Source organism: Phascolarctos cinereus, unplaced genomic scaffold (assembly GCF_003287225.1).
Source record: "Phascolarctos cinereus isolate Bilbo 61053 unplaced genomic scaffold, phaCin_HiC Scaffold_5;HRSCAF=322, whole genome shotgun sequence".
In the NCBI taxonomy this organism is placed as follows: domain Eukaryota; kingdom Metazoa; phylum Chordata; class Mammalia; order Diprotodontia; family Phascolarctidae; genus Phascolarctos; species Phascolarctos cinereus.
In genome coordinates this window covers 322,511,761-322,527,692 of record NW_027555958.1, presented here as the reverse complement: position 1 = coordinate 322,527,692, position 15,932 = coordinate 322,511,761, and the positions used below count along the sequence as shown (strand labels likewise).

At 44.0% G+C, this 15,932-nt stretch overlaps 1 protein-coding gene across 1 annotated transcript in view; it reads right to left on the bottom strand.

The window, feature by feature from the left end:
* The window catches only part of IL6R (interleukin 6 receptor), a 68,648-nt gene that overhangs the window by 34,239 nt on the left and 18,477 nt on the right, over window positions 1–15,932 (bottom strand). Inside the window, exons 2-5 of the mRNA XM_020991651.2 lie at window positions 7,084–7,332; window positions 4,592–4,715; window positions 1,378–1,553; window positions 568–734 (exon numbers count right to left, since the gene is read on the bottom strand). Coding sequence (XP_020847310.1) covers window positions 568–734; window positions 1,378–1,553; window positions 4,592–4,715; window positions 7,084–7,332 — 716 coding nt within the window. The remainder of the gene's footprint in view (window positions 1–567; window positions 735–1,377; window positions 1,554–4,591; window positions 4,716–7,083; window positions 7,333–15,932) is intronic.

Here is a 15,932-nt window from a genome sequence, read left to right as displayed (position 1 = left end):
TCTATAAAATGAGCTGGAGAAGGAAATGGCAAACCATTCCAGGATCTTTGCCAAGTAAATCCCAAATGGGTCACAAAGAGTCAGACACAACTGAAACAGCTGAACAATAACCAAAGACTTTATATATTTATATATACACATATACATATACACACATATGCGTATACACATACATATATACATATATATATATATATTTCCTTCCCAATATGATCCAATCCTGCTCCCATGGCCCCCACTGGCCCTACATTTTAAGAAGTTGATTTGAGAATATGCTGGACACTGCACTGCCTCAGTAAAAGTGGTTAGTTTTGGCTTTGCTAATACTCAGTAACTGTGTGACCCTGGGAAATTCACTTGGGCAACTCCCTAGGATTTATTTACTAAATCACAGGCTCCATCACTGGAGGAAATTCCAATCACTTAGTACTCCCTCTCCACCCACCCAGTACCATGCTGTGGAAATCATTGCTGCTTCACATATCTCCATATGGTAGCTCAACTATCTCTTTGAGGAGCTTTCCACCTGCCCCTAAGTCATGAAGGGAGGAGTGAAATTGAACTGACCTGGATGATTGTGTAAGTGCTGGTCTTTTCAGCTCGATAACGCAGCTCAAATTGGAGTCGGTAGTAAATGGAGTTCCAGGAAGGCGGGTCTTTCCAGGTGACATTGAGCCAATGGGGGCTTTTGTTCACGGCTGTGACTGTGATATTGGTTGGAGGATCTGGCTGAACTGCAGGTTGGGGGGCGATGGGGAGAGAGGAGAGGCAGAGAGGAATAAGAAGGGTGCCTGCTATAAGGGACAAGTTTAGTGCTTAGTACAGACCTTCCCCATTCATTCACACCTTCATTTATTCAATCAATAAACATTAAATAGCAGCCTCTGCTGATAGTTATCCAAACAGGATGTCTAGGCGGCTGAATGCCACTGGTACTCAGACCTCCTGTAAACAAACCTCATCCCTGCTCCTCCAAACCAATGGTGTGCATGTGAAGGCTCCCTGGGCTAGACCCATCTGTCAAATTTTCAGCATGAGCAATTATACCTCGGAAATCGGCAAAATGCTACAAATTAGAGCTTGATTTTTGGTTTTATAGACCATCTAGACTTAAGAAAGTGATGGGAAAAAACATGGAAAAAAAAAGACTCAGATGGAGACTAAACTTAAGAGTATGTCATGGGAATTTTTTTTCCCAGAGAACTTGTTAAAAAAGTTACCGGCACACCCCTACCTCAATCCTTGAGGTAGAACGGTTGGCTCACCACAAGGGTCTGACCAGCAGCCCCATCCTCACACCTACTCTGTCCCCAGGGTTCTAAGACCTCTCCTAAGCAGATAGAGGAGGCAGCCTGGGAAAGGCAGAAGCATACTTACGCACTTCAAAGCCCTTGAATTGGTAGGCTTTGCTGGACTTCCTCACCACCCCATTGTCAACACACAAGAAAACCAAGTAGAGGGAGTCATCATCTTCCCCAAGATTCAAGTGGCAAGAGAACTTCTGGGATCCCTGCAAGTATTGACACGGCCTCTGGAAAGTCTCTTCCTTCTGTCTGCCAGAGACATAAGACCAACACCCCCAAAAGTCTCATTTTTAGCCTCCCCGCTGTACCCCTTCCGTTGGACACAAGCAAAAGCAACTAGAGGAAGAACTATACTGGAGAACTGATTTGGCGATCGATAACTGACATTTCTATGGCACTCTGAGGTTTACATAAGAGGCAGAACAGTATGGTATATAAAGAGCCAATCTCAGAGCCAGGAAGCCCTGGGTTCAAGTCCTGACTCTAACAGGCAATGCCCTAGGCAACTCTCTGACTATAAGTTGCAAAGAAGGTAACAACCTGCATTGGTAGAAGGAATTTCTGGGAAATCCTTTTACCAATGACATCAGAAGTGCAGCCGCTATCTCCTGGGGTTTAAATACATTTCACCTACCATATCTCATTTTAGACTCACAATGGCCCTGTGAGCTGCTTCTTGTAAACATTATTCCCATTTTACAGATGAGGAAGTGGAAACTCAGAGAGATTGATCCCTGGCTATGGGTTCAGAAGTTGTTGTTTTTCAGTTGTGTCCCACTCTTTGTGACCCCATCTTGGGGTTTTCTTGGCAAAGATGCTAGAGTGGTTTGCCATTTCCTTCTCCAGCTCATTTTACGAATGAGGAAACTGAGGCAAACAGAGTGAAGTGACTTGAAGTGTCTGAGGGCAGATTTGAACTCAGGTCTTCCTAACTCCAGGCCTCACACTCTACCACATATACTTTGGGGTGAATCAACCTAAGCCCAAGGCTGAGCCTTATAAAGGCTACCTTACGGGGAACTGCTGAAGCTAGAAGCAGAGCATTCTAGCAGAAAAAATGTACCGGACATGTTCCATCGTATTGTTTCCTACTATTTTCTACTGCAAGCAAATGTGCAAGATTTTAGCCACATCACAAATTAAACAGGTTTTTGCATGCTTTTTAACCTGGTAATCTTATCACACCGGGCCTTTTTGTTGTTCAGTCGAGTCCAACTCTCCATGAACCCATTTGGGGTTTTCTTGGTGAGGATACTGGAGTGGTTTGTCATTTCCTTCTCTAGCTCATTTTACAGATAAGGAAACTGAGGCAGACAGGATTAAGTAACTTGCTCAGAGTCATACAGCAAGTAAGCATCTGGAACTCTGGAAGATGAGGCTTCCTGACTCTAGGCCCAGCGCTCTACCCACTAGGCATACCATAACCCAAGCTGAACTCCAAGTTCTAAATAGCCCATTTACAAATAAAGACAGGAAACACAGTGTTAGTAAATCAGATAAGTCAAGAGATGTCTATATCTCTTTCCTGGGGAGTGATTCTTAAAGTAATAGTAACTTTGAATAGTCTTTAGTGTTTTTTCCAATAGGGCAAGGCCCATCTCTTCATGTGTAGATTTTTGGCATGCAATTTTTCAAATAAATCCTTCTACCCTGAGCCTAGGGACTGTCAAAAGGACCTCTGAGAGACTACTGGTAGTCTCTAAACTATGCTTATAAGAATAACTCCTTTGGGGGACAGCTAGGTGGCTCAGTGGATAGAGCACTGGCCCTGGATTCAGGAGGACCTGAGTTCAAATCCAGCCTCAGACACATAATACTAACTAGCTGTGTGACCCTGGGCAAGTCACTTAACCCCATTGCCTAGCCAAAGGGGGAAAAAAAAAAAGAATAACTCCTTTGGGGAAGCTCTCAGGGCAAGGTTTAGCACTGGAGGCTAAATAAGCTTTGAATCTGATATGTGTGTTTATCTTTAGATTAGTTTGGAAAACTTTTGGACTGAAGGGGCCTCAGCTACAGGGCTGTTGGTTGCTGGCCAAGATTGTGAAACAGACCCAGTATATCTTTGGCACCTTCCACTTCCTCTTCTGGTATCCCTTTTCCTTCTTATTGTCCCCATCCCTATGTGCCCTGTACCTTCGTGGTACCCTACCTACAAGACCTATAAGAGTATCCAGGTGTACCCCACTCTTCTTTCTCCAGCAAAAACAAGTCTCTCTCTCTCTCTCTCTCTCTCTCTCTCTCTCTCTCTCTCTCTCTCTCTCTCTCTCTCTCTCTCTCTCTCTCATCTCATTCAAGTCAAGTGAACAAACATTTAGTAAGTACCTACTAAGCATGGCTTGATATGTCATTCCTACCTAGCTAATTTGCATTTTAATAGGACATCTCCCAAAGTTGTTGTGAGGACCAAATGGGATAATATATATAAAGCATTTTGCAAACCATAAAGCCTATGTAAATGCTGATTATAAATAATAATAATGACAAGCCCAAGAAATGACTCACGGATGCTGGGATTTCAGGCATAAAATCAGAATCTCAGTGTTAGAAGGTATCTCACCTGTACCTTCTACAACACCTGCAACAAATGGATATCTAAGGTGCTGTGGAAGCTTTCAGTGATGGGGAACTCACCACTGAGGCAGCCCACTCTTTTCTCATTCAGCTCTAACTGGCAGGAAGTTCCTCCTTAGATTGAGCTAAATTTGGCCTCTGTGCAATTTCTATAAGTCACTCCTACTTCTGCCTTCTGACATTTGTCATCATCATGGGCCAGTGTGGGGGAAGATATTTGTAGGGGCCTTCCTGGAGCTCCTCAGATCATGCCATGCCTTGTACTTGCCTGTGGCTCAATCCAGCAAATATTTCCTTTATTTTCTCAGCACCCAGTACCTCATGTGTCATGATTTCTTTTTCTTTTCTTTCTTTTTTTTTTTAAGGCAATTGGGGTTAAGTGACTTACCCAGGGTCACACAGCTAGTAAGTGTCAAATGTTTGGTCTGAAGCCGAATTTAAACTTAGGTCCTCCTGACTTCAGGGCTGATGCTCTATCCACTGTGCCACCTAGTTGCCCCAATAAATCCACAGATGTTTGTACTTTTTTTTTTTTAGTGAGGGCATTCGGGGTTAAGTGACTTGCCCAGAGTCACACAGCTGGTAAGTATTATATAGCTGAGGCCGGATTTGAATTCAGGTTCTCTTGACTCCAGTGTCATGACTTCTAAAGACCCTCTTCTCCCTTCCCAAGGATGACCTGATTTTAAAATGAAATCATCTCCCAAGACACTTACAGCTGTCTCACTAACAAGACGGCCTTAGTCTGTGGGGGCGGTTTTCTCTGGAAGCTCCATTCACAACAAACACTGCTGATGAAACTCTTCCTCCGGCAGGAGCACACGGGCTCTTCAGGAGGATCTGAAAAGGAAAGCGTAGCAGGCATGTAAACATAGGGGGTGTTGTCACAGAGGCAGACAACAAAAGCTTTCTTCTAGGGTGTGAGAGGACCAGGCAGTCCAAAGAGAACAAATCTGAAAAACACTCCTCCTTTATACCCCACAAGGATTCCCATGTCCTTTAGAGGGCAGACAAGTTGAGCAGTACATTGTATTCTAACTACGGCCTTGTAAAAATCCGAGGTACCATAGGTCCCATTTCCCTCCTGGGAAGCAGAATCAGAAGATCACAGACTTAGATCTGGAACTGAACCTCGGAGGTCATTTAGTCCAGGTAAAGAAACTGAGTCACAGAGAGGTTAAAGCCAGGTAGTAAGGGACAGAAATGGGATTTGAACCTTTGCCTACTCATTCCCAATTGAGTACTCATTCTACCATACCTTGCTGCATCTCAAGGAAAGGGAAGCAATAGAGATTAGTAATTGTGGATATTAAGTTCTATTTCATCAAACTCTACGGCTAGAGCAGGCCTCAGAAAACATCCAAGCCTCCTTGAACATCCCTGTTCTTGAATGTCAAGGAAAGGAATGTTGAGCAGCTTAAGCCTCTTCATCCTAAATGCAAAGAGGGGAAGTGTCCCACAAATTAGTAAATAACAGGACTGGGGTTCACAACCCACTCTAGACGCTCTCCACATTCACTGTCCTTTGCGTTTGTATTTTCACTGTTCTATACTACCTCTCCATAATCACTCAATTAGTCATAGGCCAGCTTTCAGCTTATCTTGCTAAGGTCACGTCAAGACCTTTGTACTTGTACAAGACTCTTTCTAGCTCCCTGTTCATGTGTTGTCTAGCCCCATTATAATGTAGACTCCTTGAGGGCAGGGACAGTCTGGCTTGCTGGTATTTGTATGCCCGGTATTTAGCCCAGTGTCTGGCTAAACGTTGTTTTTGCTCAGTTGCTTTAGTCGCGTCTAACTCTTGGTGACCCCACTTGGAGTTTTCTTGGCAAAGATACTGGACTGGTGTGCCATTCCCTCCTCCAGCTCATTTTACAGATAAGGAAACTGAGGCACACAGGGTTAAGTGACTTGCCCAGGGTCACACAGCTAACAAGTATCTGAGGCTGGATTTGAATTCAGTTCTTCCTAACTCCAGGCCCAGCACTCTATCCACTGCACCACTTAGCTGCCTGACTGCCACATAGCAGGTACTTAATAAATGCAGGCTTTCTTTATGGAGCACCTAAGATATTCTAGGCCCTGGGTCAGATGCCAGTCATCTTCAGCACAGTTCATAACTACTGAATATTTGCTGTGCTAAAAGATACAGTTCCACCCTGGAAGGAGTGGCTAACTCAGGTCACAAGGCTAAGACAGCATATTTCCTGAAGAGAGTCTCCCTTTCCTTTTACTGTTTAAAACATCTTCCAAGTCACTGAGATAAGCCATGAAGGAGGGAGGCAGCATACTTCTAACACCAGTGGAGTCCAAACCACTCAACTCACTATGAGAAGAGTTCTGAATTCTCTGGGTCCTGAGCTGCTAGATACCCAGCCCAGGCAGGAGCCAGAATATTCTCCGGTATCCTGTCACTTGCCGGCAAATATAATAAGCTTTTCCTGTAATTTCTTGGACCAAGTAAATAACAGGATATTAAAGGGATTTTTTTTCAGGCATGGCACGTATCTGAGAGTATCCATTTAACACACATATATTTTACGCAGCGCTAGGCACCGAAGAAGATGGCAAGTTTAAATAAATAAAGGTCCCTTCCCTCATAGAGGGAAGTCTAGAAAGAGAATATAATAGCACAAGCACAGATAAGTCTGAAATACAATTTTATACAAGTGTATTAGAAATTCTGTGTAAGGTCTAAGAAGGAAGGTGTCAATGATGGAGGGAGAAGGTTTTCTGAAGGAAACTGCATTTCAGTTGGTCTTTAAAGACTAGGTAAAAATTCAACAAGCAAAAGGAAGCAAAGAGGATATATCATAGGTATAAGGAACAGTGTAATCAAAGGTATGGAGATCAGTTTACACTGAGGTATAGAGGGAACTAATTGTGCAGTTTGGCTAGGAATTAGAAATTGTAGAATCATGTAACATAAAATAAATCAGGAAAGCTGGGGGGGGGATGGGGGTGGCACTAGATTATGGAGGATCTTGAATGCCAAGGAAAAGAATCTGGATTTGACCCAGTAATCAGTAAGGTACTATCAAAGATTTTTGAGCAAAGGAGTGTGCCGTGACCAGATCTCTAAGGAAGGTTAGCCCAACATCAGGAAGAAGGTTGAATCTGAGTGGAGGCCTATGAGGCAATGGAGGATGCATTGGAAGGATCTTCCAAAAGAATGCCAGCATAGCAATGTTCCAGGCGTGTTACTCACCAACCACTAGGAGAGGCAAGGTCTTCACTGGGCGGCCATCCAGGTAGCAGGTGTAGTTTCCCGAGTCGCTATGCTGCACTGACTTCAGTAATAGCTTTCCTCCCACCATTTCCCTTTGGCCAAGCTGTGGGCCTACAGGCTTATCATCCAGTTTCCAGTGAATGGTGCCATTAGGCTCCAATTCCCCATCCAGGCAGTTCAGAGTGATGGGGGCACCAAGCACCTGGACCAGCATATCACCTGGCACGTCTGTGAAAGAGAGAAGACATAGAACCATAGACTCTAGAATTGGGAGGGACCTTTGACATTTGGAGTCCAACCCCTACATTCATTCAGCAAACATTTATTAAACCCTTCCTACCAGTTCTAAGTGCTGGGGATACAAAGACAAAATGTACCATTCCTACCCTCGAGGAGTTTACACTCTAATGGAAGGGAGGGGGGACAATATGTACAAACATAAGTAAATTCAAAATATCTACAAAATAAATATGAGGTAATTTTGAGGGAGGGCACACTAGCAGTTGGGGGTGAGGCCTGGTAGGGGCACTGGGGCTGAGTCTTGAAGGAAGCTAAATATTCTCAAAGAAGATAAGAAAACGGAGGTAGGGAAACTGAGGTCCAGAAAAGGAAAGTGATTGGCCAAAGATCACACAGCTTAGTACCTAGCAGAGGCAGGATTCAAACCCAGGTTCTTTGATTTCAAATCCAAGACTCTTTACATTGCACCACATAACCTCCCAGGGTAAAATGAGATGGCTTTATTGCCCTTGTTTGGGCATATTGTTTAGGGATATTACCGGGGAGCAGAGGGCATTCTTAGGTCTCAGGTGAAATCCACAGAGAAGTGGTGGTTTGGGTTGGAACTGGGACCTTGCAGTGCTATAGATAGCACCTGCTTCACAATATAATTGAATGAGGACTAGATTTGGTGTTGGGAGGACCCAAATTTGAGTCACCAAGTCATTCAACAAACCATTGTGTGCAAAGCATTATACTCTATGTTGGAAGCATGAAGATATATATGTGTATATATGTGTTTGTATATATGTACAGATATATAATATAGATAAAGGTATGTGAAGATATATATGCGTGTACAGATATATACGTAGACATGGGTACGTGAAGATATGTATATATACATGTGTGTGCAGATATATACATAGATATAGGTATATGAAGATATATGAGTATTTATATATTTGTGTGTACATGTACAGATATAGATAGAGGTATATGAAGATATATGTGTATATGTGTAGATGTATATGTAGGTGTAAGTATATCAACATATATGTATGTGTATATACATATATGTGTGTATCTGTATATATGTAGGCATATGAAGATACATCTATATCTCTCTATCAATAGCCAGTATGCGAGCTAGACTCAAAAGAAAAGCAGAACTACTTGGCAGTTGATTGGGACTGGGATAGGTAGAGCTAACATCCCCCTAAATATGGGGGATAGGGTGAACAGAGACAGATGATTGTAACTCAAGGATGGGAAAAGGAGACTAGTCCCACTTGACTAGTGGGTAGGGCATGGGAAGGGGAAAAACATGAGTTCAGCCCTATAAGGGTAGCCTGAGACCAAATTGTGAAGGTCCTTGAACGCTAGAGGCAGGAGCTGATGTTCTATTTCAGAGCAAATGAGGCTACCCAGAAAGCTTTTGTAGAGAAGGGGTGACGTGATCCCAGCAAAGTTTTAGGAAGGCGAGTCAGGCCCATGAAGGACAGGTGGAGTGCAAATGGGGGCAGAAACAGGAAGTGGCAAGACCTCTTAGGAGCTCCAGCTCTGTCCCTCACTTGAGGCTCAGTATCCTCAGAGCTCATATTTATTTGGCAACACAGCTCAACTATAAATTCTAGGATATCATCATTTCTGAAGAACCAATATGGCAGGGGACCCACAGGGCAATGGGGTGATGCTCCCTTGGGAGAGGAGGGAGGACAGGAATGGGTAGCCTACAGCATTCTGCCAGTGCTGGTTTGAATGCAAGGTGAGCTGTAAAGGATTTCACCCTAGAAATCCAGTCAGAAAGGGACATAGGCCAGTTAGCAAGAGCAAGAAACCGCTGATGGAAAGTCTGAGAACTGCATGGCAATTCATAAAATGATAAAAGACATAAACAAACAAATGAATGAATGAAAAAATAAATGGATGAATGGATGGATGAACAAACAAATAAGTAATTAAAACAAACAAATAAATAAATAGATGAAAGAGCTAGAGGAACGCCTCCAGTGGGTTAGGTGGATGCTTTCTGGAAGTCACGGCTCAGAAGCACATGGGATGAAGAGTGGATGGGTTTCAGTCTACACTAATGGAGGAAAGAGAGCCAACTCTAAAGAGATCATGGACCCACCAAAAGAACAAAATAATTATGGTTTACGAAGTGTGTTTCTCACCATGACCCCATCAGGAATTTAGAGCAAGGATGCCTGCCCTACCTGCCTTGTGGGGTAATCGTGAGAATCAAATAGGGCATAGAATGATCAATTTAGGCAGCTATGTGGTACAAGTGGTAGAACACTGGACCTCAGACCTCAAATCAGGATAACCTGAGTTCAAATCCTGCCTCGCACACTTCCTAGCTGTATGACTATAGGTAAGTCATTTAATAGCGATTTGCCTCAGTTTCCTCATCTGTAAAATGGAGATAATAATATCTCCAAAGTTGTTGTTAGGATAAAAAGAGATGTATTTGTAAAACACTCTATAAAGCTCAAAACACTATGTAGATGACAGTTATTATTAAATTAATATTATTCACTGGAAGCAACCTCAGAAGTTACTAGTCTAACTCCATTTGTTCCACAGAGAGGGGCAGAGACTTGTCCAAGGTTATATCTCCCTTTCTGATTGTGCATTTCCTAGGCAACATCTCTTTTGCCTCACTTTGCGCTTACACCATCACTGGCCATAGACTACAAGCTATCTACTGCCCCTCAAAAAAAAAAAATCAGAAACATTGTTCTCCCAGTACAAGATCTTGGACTACTGGGAGGCCCCTACAAACCCTAAACTATGATTTTAGAATTACTGCTTGAGGGAAGGTCTGAGGACAAGATTGGGTTCAATGAGACTAGAGAACCTTTGGATCTGATGGGTCTTTTTCACATGTCTAAACCAGATTGGAACACCTGGTCTGAAGAGCCCTCAGCTGCAAGGCCAGCCCTAGGCAAGATGGTGAAGTAGGCCTGATGTCTCTGTCAACTTCCACTCACCCTTTCAGTCTCTCCCATGTGCCAATCATCCCCATGGCTTCCCCTGGCAACTCAGAGCGGACTCCAGATCATGTCCTGTCTTCCTCTATTAGCCCCATTTTTCTCCCTCCCTTCCTCTCTCTCTCTCTCTCCCTTCCTTCCTTTCTTCCTTCCTTTTCTTCCCTCCTTTTTTTTTTTTTGGTTAGGCAATTGAGGTTAAGTGACTTGCCAGGGTCACCCAGCTAAGTGAGCGTTATGTGTCTGAGGCTGGATTGGAACTCAGGTCCTCCTGACTTCAGGGCCAATGCTCTATCCACTGCACCATCCTAGCTGCCCCCTTTCCTTCCTTCCTTCCTTCCTTCCTTCCTTCCTTCCTTCCTTCCTTCCTTCCTTCCTTCCTTCCTTCCTTCCTTCCTTCCTTCCTTCCCTTCCTTCCTTCCTTCCTTCCTTCCTTCCTTCCTTCCTTCCTTCCTTCCTTCCTTCCTTCTTTCCTTCCTTCCTTCCTTCCTTTTCTTTATCTTTCTATCTTTGTCTGTCTATCCCCCCTCCAGTCTATCTTTGGGTCAACTAATATTATTATTCTATGGCACTGAAGTGCTAACTTTTCACGTCCTTGGACCTCAACCTGTACCTTGGTCTCAAGTCATGTGAAAGGATCTATGTTTACTCTCAACACAGACCTGCCGGCATCTCTGCACAAAGCTCTTTCCTTTAACAGCAGCTGTTATCTAGCACTTTGGGGGCTGCCCTTCCACGCCTTCAGAACTGGGGTGTCAAACAGCTTTGACACCAAGAAGCCAAAAGCTGTCTCAGGATAGGGAACATGCTAACTGAATCCGGGGTGGGGACCAGCAATCCTGGAGACAAGCTCTGCATTCAATGAGAGACAGAGCGGGGAGTATCAGAGATACAACGGAGGGAGACCTTGAATCTGCCTTGCAGCTACCTTGCAGTTGTATAACTTTTTGGAGTCTCTTTTCCCCTTCACTCTACTGCCAAATTTATTCTTAAGAGTAATAACTCACATTTCAATTGTGCACTAAGATTTTTCTCTTTTTCCCTTTTTCCTTTTTTCTTTTTTAAATTTTTTTCTCAATTACATGTAAACAAAAATTTTTAAAGTTTGTTTTTTTTAAATTTTGAATTCCAAATTTTTTTCCTCCTTCCTTCCCTCCCTTTCCTCCTCCTTCCTTGAAAAGGCAAGCAACTTGATACAGATCACACACACTCATGCAAAACACAATTCCATGTTAGCAATGTTGAGAAAGAAAATGCAGATCCAAAAAAATGCACAAAGATTTTTCAAAGGACCATCCTCAATAAATAGTGCAGCAAGAAACAATTCTTACCACTATCCCCATCCATTTTACAGAGAAGAACACTGAGGCGCAGAGAGGTGGAGGGACCTTCCCATGGTGACACTAATGGTAAGTATTAAACCCAAAACTCCGCCTCCAAGTCTAGGCCTCTTTCCATTATGCCACTCTTCCTATTAGTTGAAAAAGCCTTGGGGGCAGCTAGGTAGTGCAGTGGATAGAGCACTGGCCCTAAAGTCAGGAGGATCTGAGTTCAAATTCGGCCTCAGACCACATACTTACTAGCTGTGTGACCCTGGAGAAGTCATTTAAACACAATTGCCTAAAAAAAAAAAAAGCCTTTCACTGAGAAGACTTAGATTCTGGTGACCAATTAACTAGGTGGGTCCAAGTAAGTCTCTTAAATGTCTCTGTGCCTTCATCTACCTCTCTGTAGGGAGGTTTGCCGCTCTGCCACCTACTCTCTGTTTGACCTTGAGCAGGTCATTCTACTTCTCTGGGCCTCAGTTTCCTTATCTGTAAAATAAGAAGGTTGGATTAGATGAGCTCTAGGGTCTCTTCCAAGTCTAGATCTGAGACCCCATGATCCTTTCCTCTTGGGGTTCCTTGATGATAAATACAAGAATCATGCTTGGAAAAACCTTGTCTTGCCCTGCTGCAGCTCCCTACAGACCCCCAGGCCTTACCATCCGCCCTGTTACTGAACCCCTAAGGCCCACCAGAATCTTTCATCTTCCAGGGTCTCTTCCTGTTAGAAAGTGAGCTCCTTGAGAGAAGGGATTCTTTCTTTCCTATTTGAACCCCCATCACTTAGTAAAGTGCTTTGTGTGTAGTACACGGTTCATAAATACTTTTTCTTTCAAACATTCATCGAGAAGCTCTGTAGCCCTTCGTTCTTCCTCCGTGCTAAGGCATTTATATAGTGCCTTGCTATGTGCTAGGCACTGAGCTAAGGGCTTTTTGCAAATATTACCTCATTTGATTCTAAAAAAACAACCCTGCAAGGTAAGTGTTAGTATTAACTTCATTTTGCAGTTGAGGAAACTGGGACAGACAGAAGTTAAGTGACTTGCCCAGGGTCACACAGCTATTAAGTGTCTGAGACCACATTTGAACTCAGGTCTTCCCTAACTCCAGGCCCAGTGTTCCATCTGTTAAACTACCAGCTGCCTCTACATGTGATAGTTCAGAAGGTGAAAGACCAGGAAATGTGGGTAATCAAAATTCTCCAGTACAAATAATGCTTTCGAATCCTTCACCAGATCAGATTTGACCTTCTGCATCAGCAACTTTCTCTAAGCTACAACTCAACAGCGACCATCTGGAGGCCTCTGATTTGCTCTGCAGGACTATCCGTCTCCTAGACAGTGTAACTTAGATAGAATTTCTCAAGCCTAATTGTCAGTGAATTGGAACTTGGACTATCGATCTTTCCATCTGTTCATGTTTTCTCTGCTCCTTCATCTTTTGTCGGGGCCAGGCCTTCCCAGAGACTGGCCCCTACAGAAAGGGAGGGGAAGTATGTGTCAATATTTGCCTAAGAGGTTGGGAGAATGCTTCAGCAAGCCTGTGTTAATCTTTTCAGTGCACTCAGCACTGCAGGCCTGGTTCTGGGATGCCCAGTGACTTCTGTCTGCTGTCCCCACAATCCCCACCTCCACCCTGTGCTGGGGGAGGGGTAGCCTGGAGGTGTGGAGAGACATTCATCTTTCTAAACTTATCCTGGCACTTGGACGTGTAGAAGGGAGGAGACAGGGCTGGGAGAAGGGTGAATAATTCTCTTCATTCTGACTGTGAACAAATTAGTGTCCGGGATTGTTGAGTCAACAATTCCTTTGGAGTTTGGAGCTGGAGCTGGAATCCCACCTTCTTCTACAGAGCAAAATGTTCAGACTCTCTTAGAGACAGTTTGTTTATGCTCCAAGCTCCCCTTTCCACACACTAGTAGTGACACAGCTTTTCGATTTTCTCTATCTGGGTCCAAATCCCAATATGGCTACCTACTGCTTGTGTGGACTTTGGCAAGTCACTTTATGTCTCTTTGCCTCTGTTTCCTCTAAAATGAGGGGTTTGGACTTAGTAACTTCTAAGATTCCTTCCAATTCTTCCATCTGTACCAGTTGCCATATTCTGTCATGCCCCTACTAGACTTTAAACTCCAGGAGGGTGAAAACTGTCCTAGCTAAACTTTGCCCCTCCCCAAGCATGCGCTTTATTCAGCTGTCACTCAAGAAATATTTCTAAATTTTGAATTTGTTGAATCTCAAAGTTGGAAGGGACTCTAGGCATCATCTAATTGAATTCCTGTCATTACCCTCTGCATCAGTGACTTGGAGGGCGAGGGAAGACAGAATGCGAGGAAAGGCCCCCTCATGCCAGGATTGGGTCAGGACATGAGGAGAGGGAATGTTTCACCTTGGTATTCTGAGGAGAACTTCCAAGTCAAAGAGAATAAAGATAAGAAAGATTGTGTGTGTGTGTGTGTGTGTGTGTGTGTGTGTGTGTGTGTGTGATGCATGAGCATTGGCAGGGAAGGGCTGAGATGGACAATCAAGAGATAGCCATTTTTCTGTGTAGTGACCCTTTACCCCATTAAATCTTCTCTCCTTCCCTTATCAGCCTAATTGCTTACTAACCGAATAGAATCAGGCTTCTCAAATTATCATACTTATTCTTTGTATGTTAACATGCTTTGTCCCTCCAGGAGCACGTCAACTCCTTCAGGGCAGAGACTGGTTTTCTTCTCATGTTCCCAGGACCTAATACAATTCTGTGCATGAAGCAGGCACTCAATAAACTCTCGTTGGATGGGACTGGTCTGACAGGAAAATATAAATTCTTAACCTGTTATTAGACCTTGGTATCTCTCTCTGCCCACATCAGTGTTGTCTCTCTTAGACTGTGGACTCCCAGAGAGCAGAGACCATACTTGTTCACATGCATATCATACACCACATCCAAGACAGGTACTCAATCAATGCCTTTTGAAGCCATGGGATTAATGGCAGGGCCATCTCCCGATCTCTGATTCTCAGAAGGTTTGGCTGTGGCCCAGCTCTGACACATAACAATGACTGGATTCCTCAAGCTCTCTAGGGAAGGATGTTTCTACCACCTCCCTGGGTTTTCCCTGGAGGAAAAAGGAAACCAGTGCTTCACCCATGGCTCTGAGGAACTTAGACAGAATACCTGGAAATCAAGGCAACAATGCCCACTGCATTTTGTAGCTGAAGCCACTAGAATCCCAGCTCTCAAGTGGGGCAGGATTCCCCTGAGCCAAGTTATAGATGTCCCACATTCTTTGGATTTCATGGTGATGGCCAAAGAATTGAAGTAAGCCCTGACCTTTCCCATTCCTGGCTTCTAGTTGTGGGTTTTTGAAATAGCTGGGAGTGGGGGTGAGGGAAGAGGGGTGTGGTGAGGCGGGGAGGCAATCGTCCTCCAGTTGTTTTCTTCCCCCCTCTCTCTTCAAGTAAATTTGTAAACGCCAAAATCAGAGAAAAACATGAACACACAAACACTATGTCCCAACTCTCTTACAGATTGCTTGTGCTCTGTGCCAGCAAAAACAAACCTCTGATTCCCAGTCCCGGTTACGTCAGAGGCTAACTGGGCCAAAGCAAGAGAATTAGCTTGGGGCTGCTAATCCCAGCAGCCCCTTGGTCTGGAGCAGGAGCTTGCAGGCCATGGGTTGGACCACCCCAATGGCTTCAGAGCTTCCTGCAACCTCACGCTCCCATTCTCTCAAGTTCTAGCTGGAGAGGATTTGGAAGGCAGTCAAAGAGGAGGCAAGAAAGAGTCTTGTTTCAGGAAGAGAACCTTTGATCAGAAAGGAGTTGGGTGCCAAGAGCAGAAGCCTCCAGCAGCTAGAGAGGTAGCGGGGAAAGGAAGCTTCATATCCTAGATTTCAGACCTCACACAGCACTTTGTTTGCCCCTCTCTTATGCACTTATCTTGCATCAGTTTGTATTGTAATTATTCCTAGATGTGCTAGGTGGCATAATGGTTAGAACATAGGACTCGGAATCAGGAAGACCTGAGCTGAAATATTACCTCTGACACTTACCAGCTGTGTGAGCCTTGACAAGTCACTTAATCTCTCTTCACTTCAGTTTCCTCATCTGAGGATAACATTTATGTTGCTGGGGTTGTCGTAGAGATAAAATGGCATAACCCAAAGGCTTAGTGCTGTTTTAAGCTTTGTCATTGTTGTTCAGTCAGGCATGACTCTTCCTGACCCCATTTCGGGCTTTCTTGGCAGATACTTGGAGCAGTTTGCCATTTCCTTCCCCAGCTCATTTTACAGTTGAGGAAACTG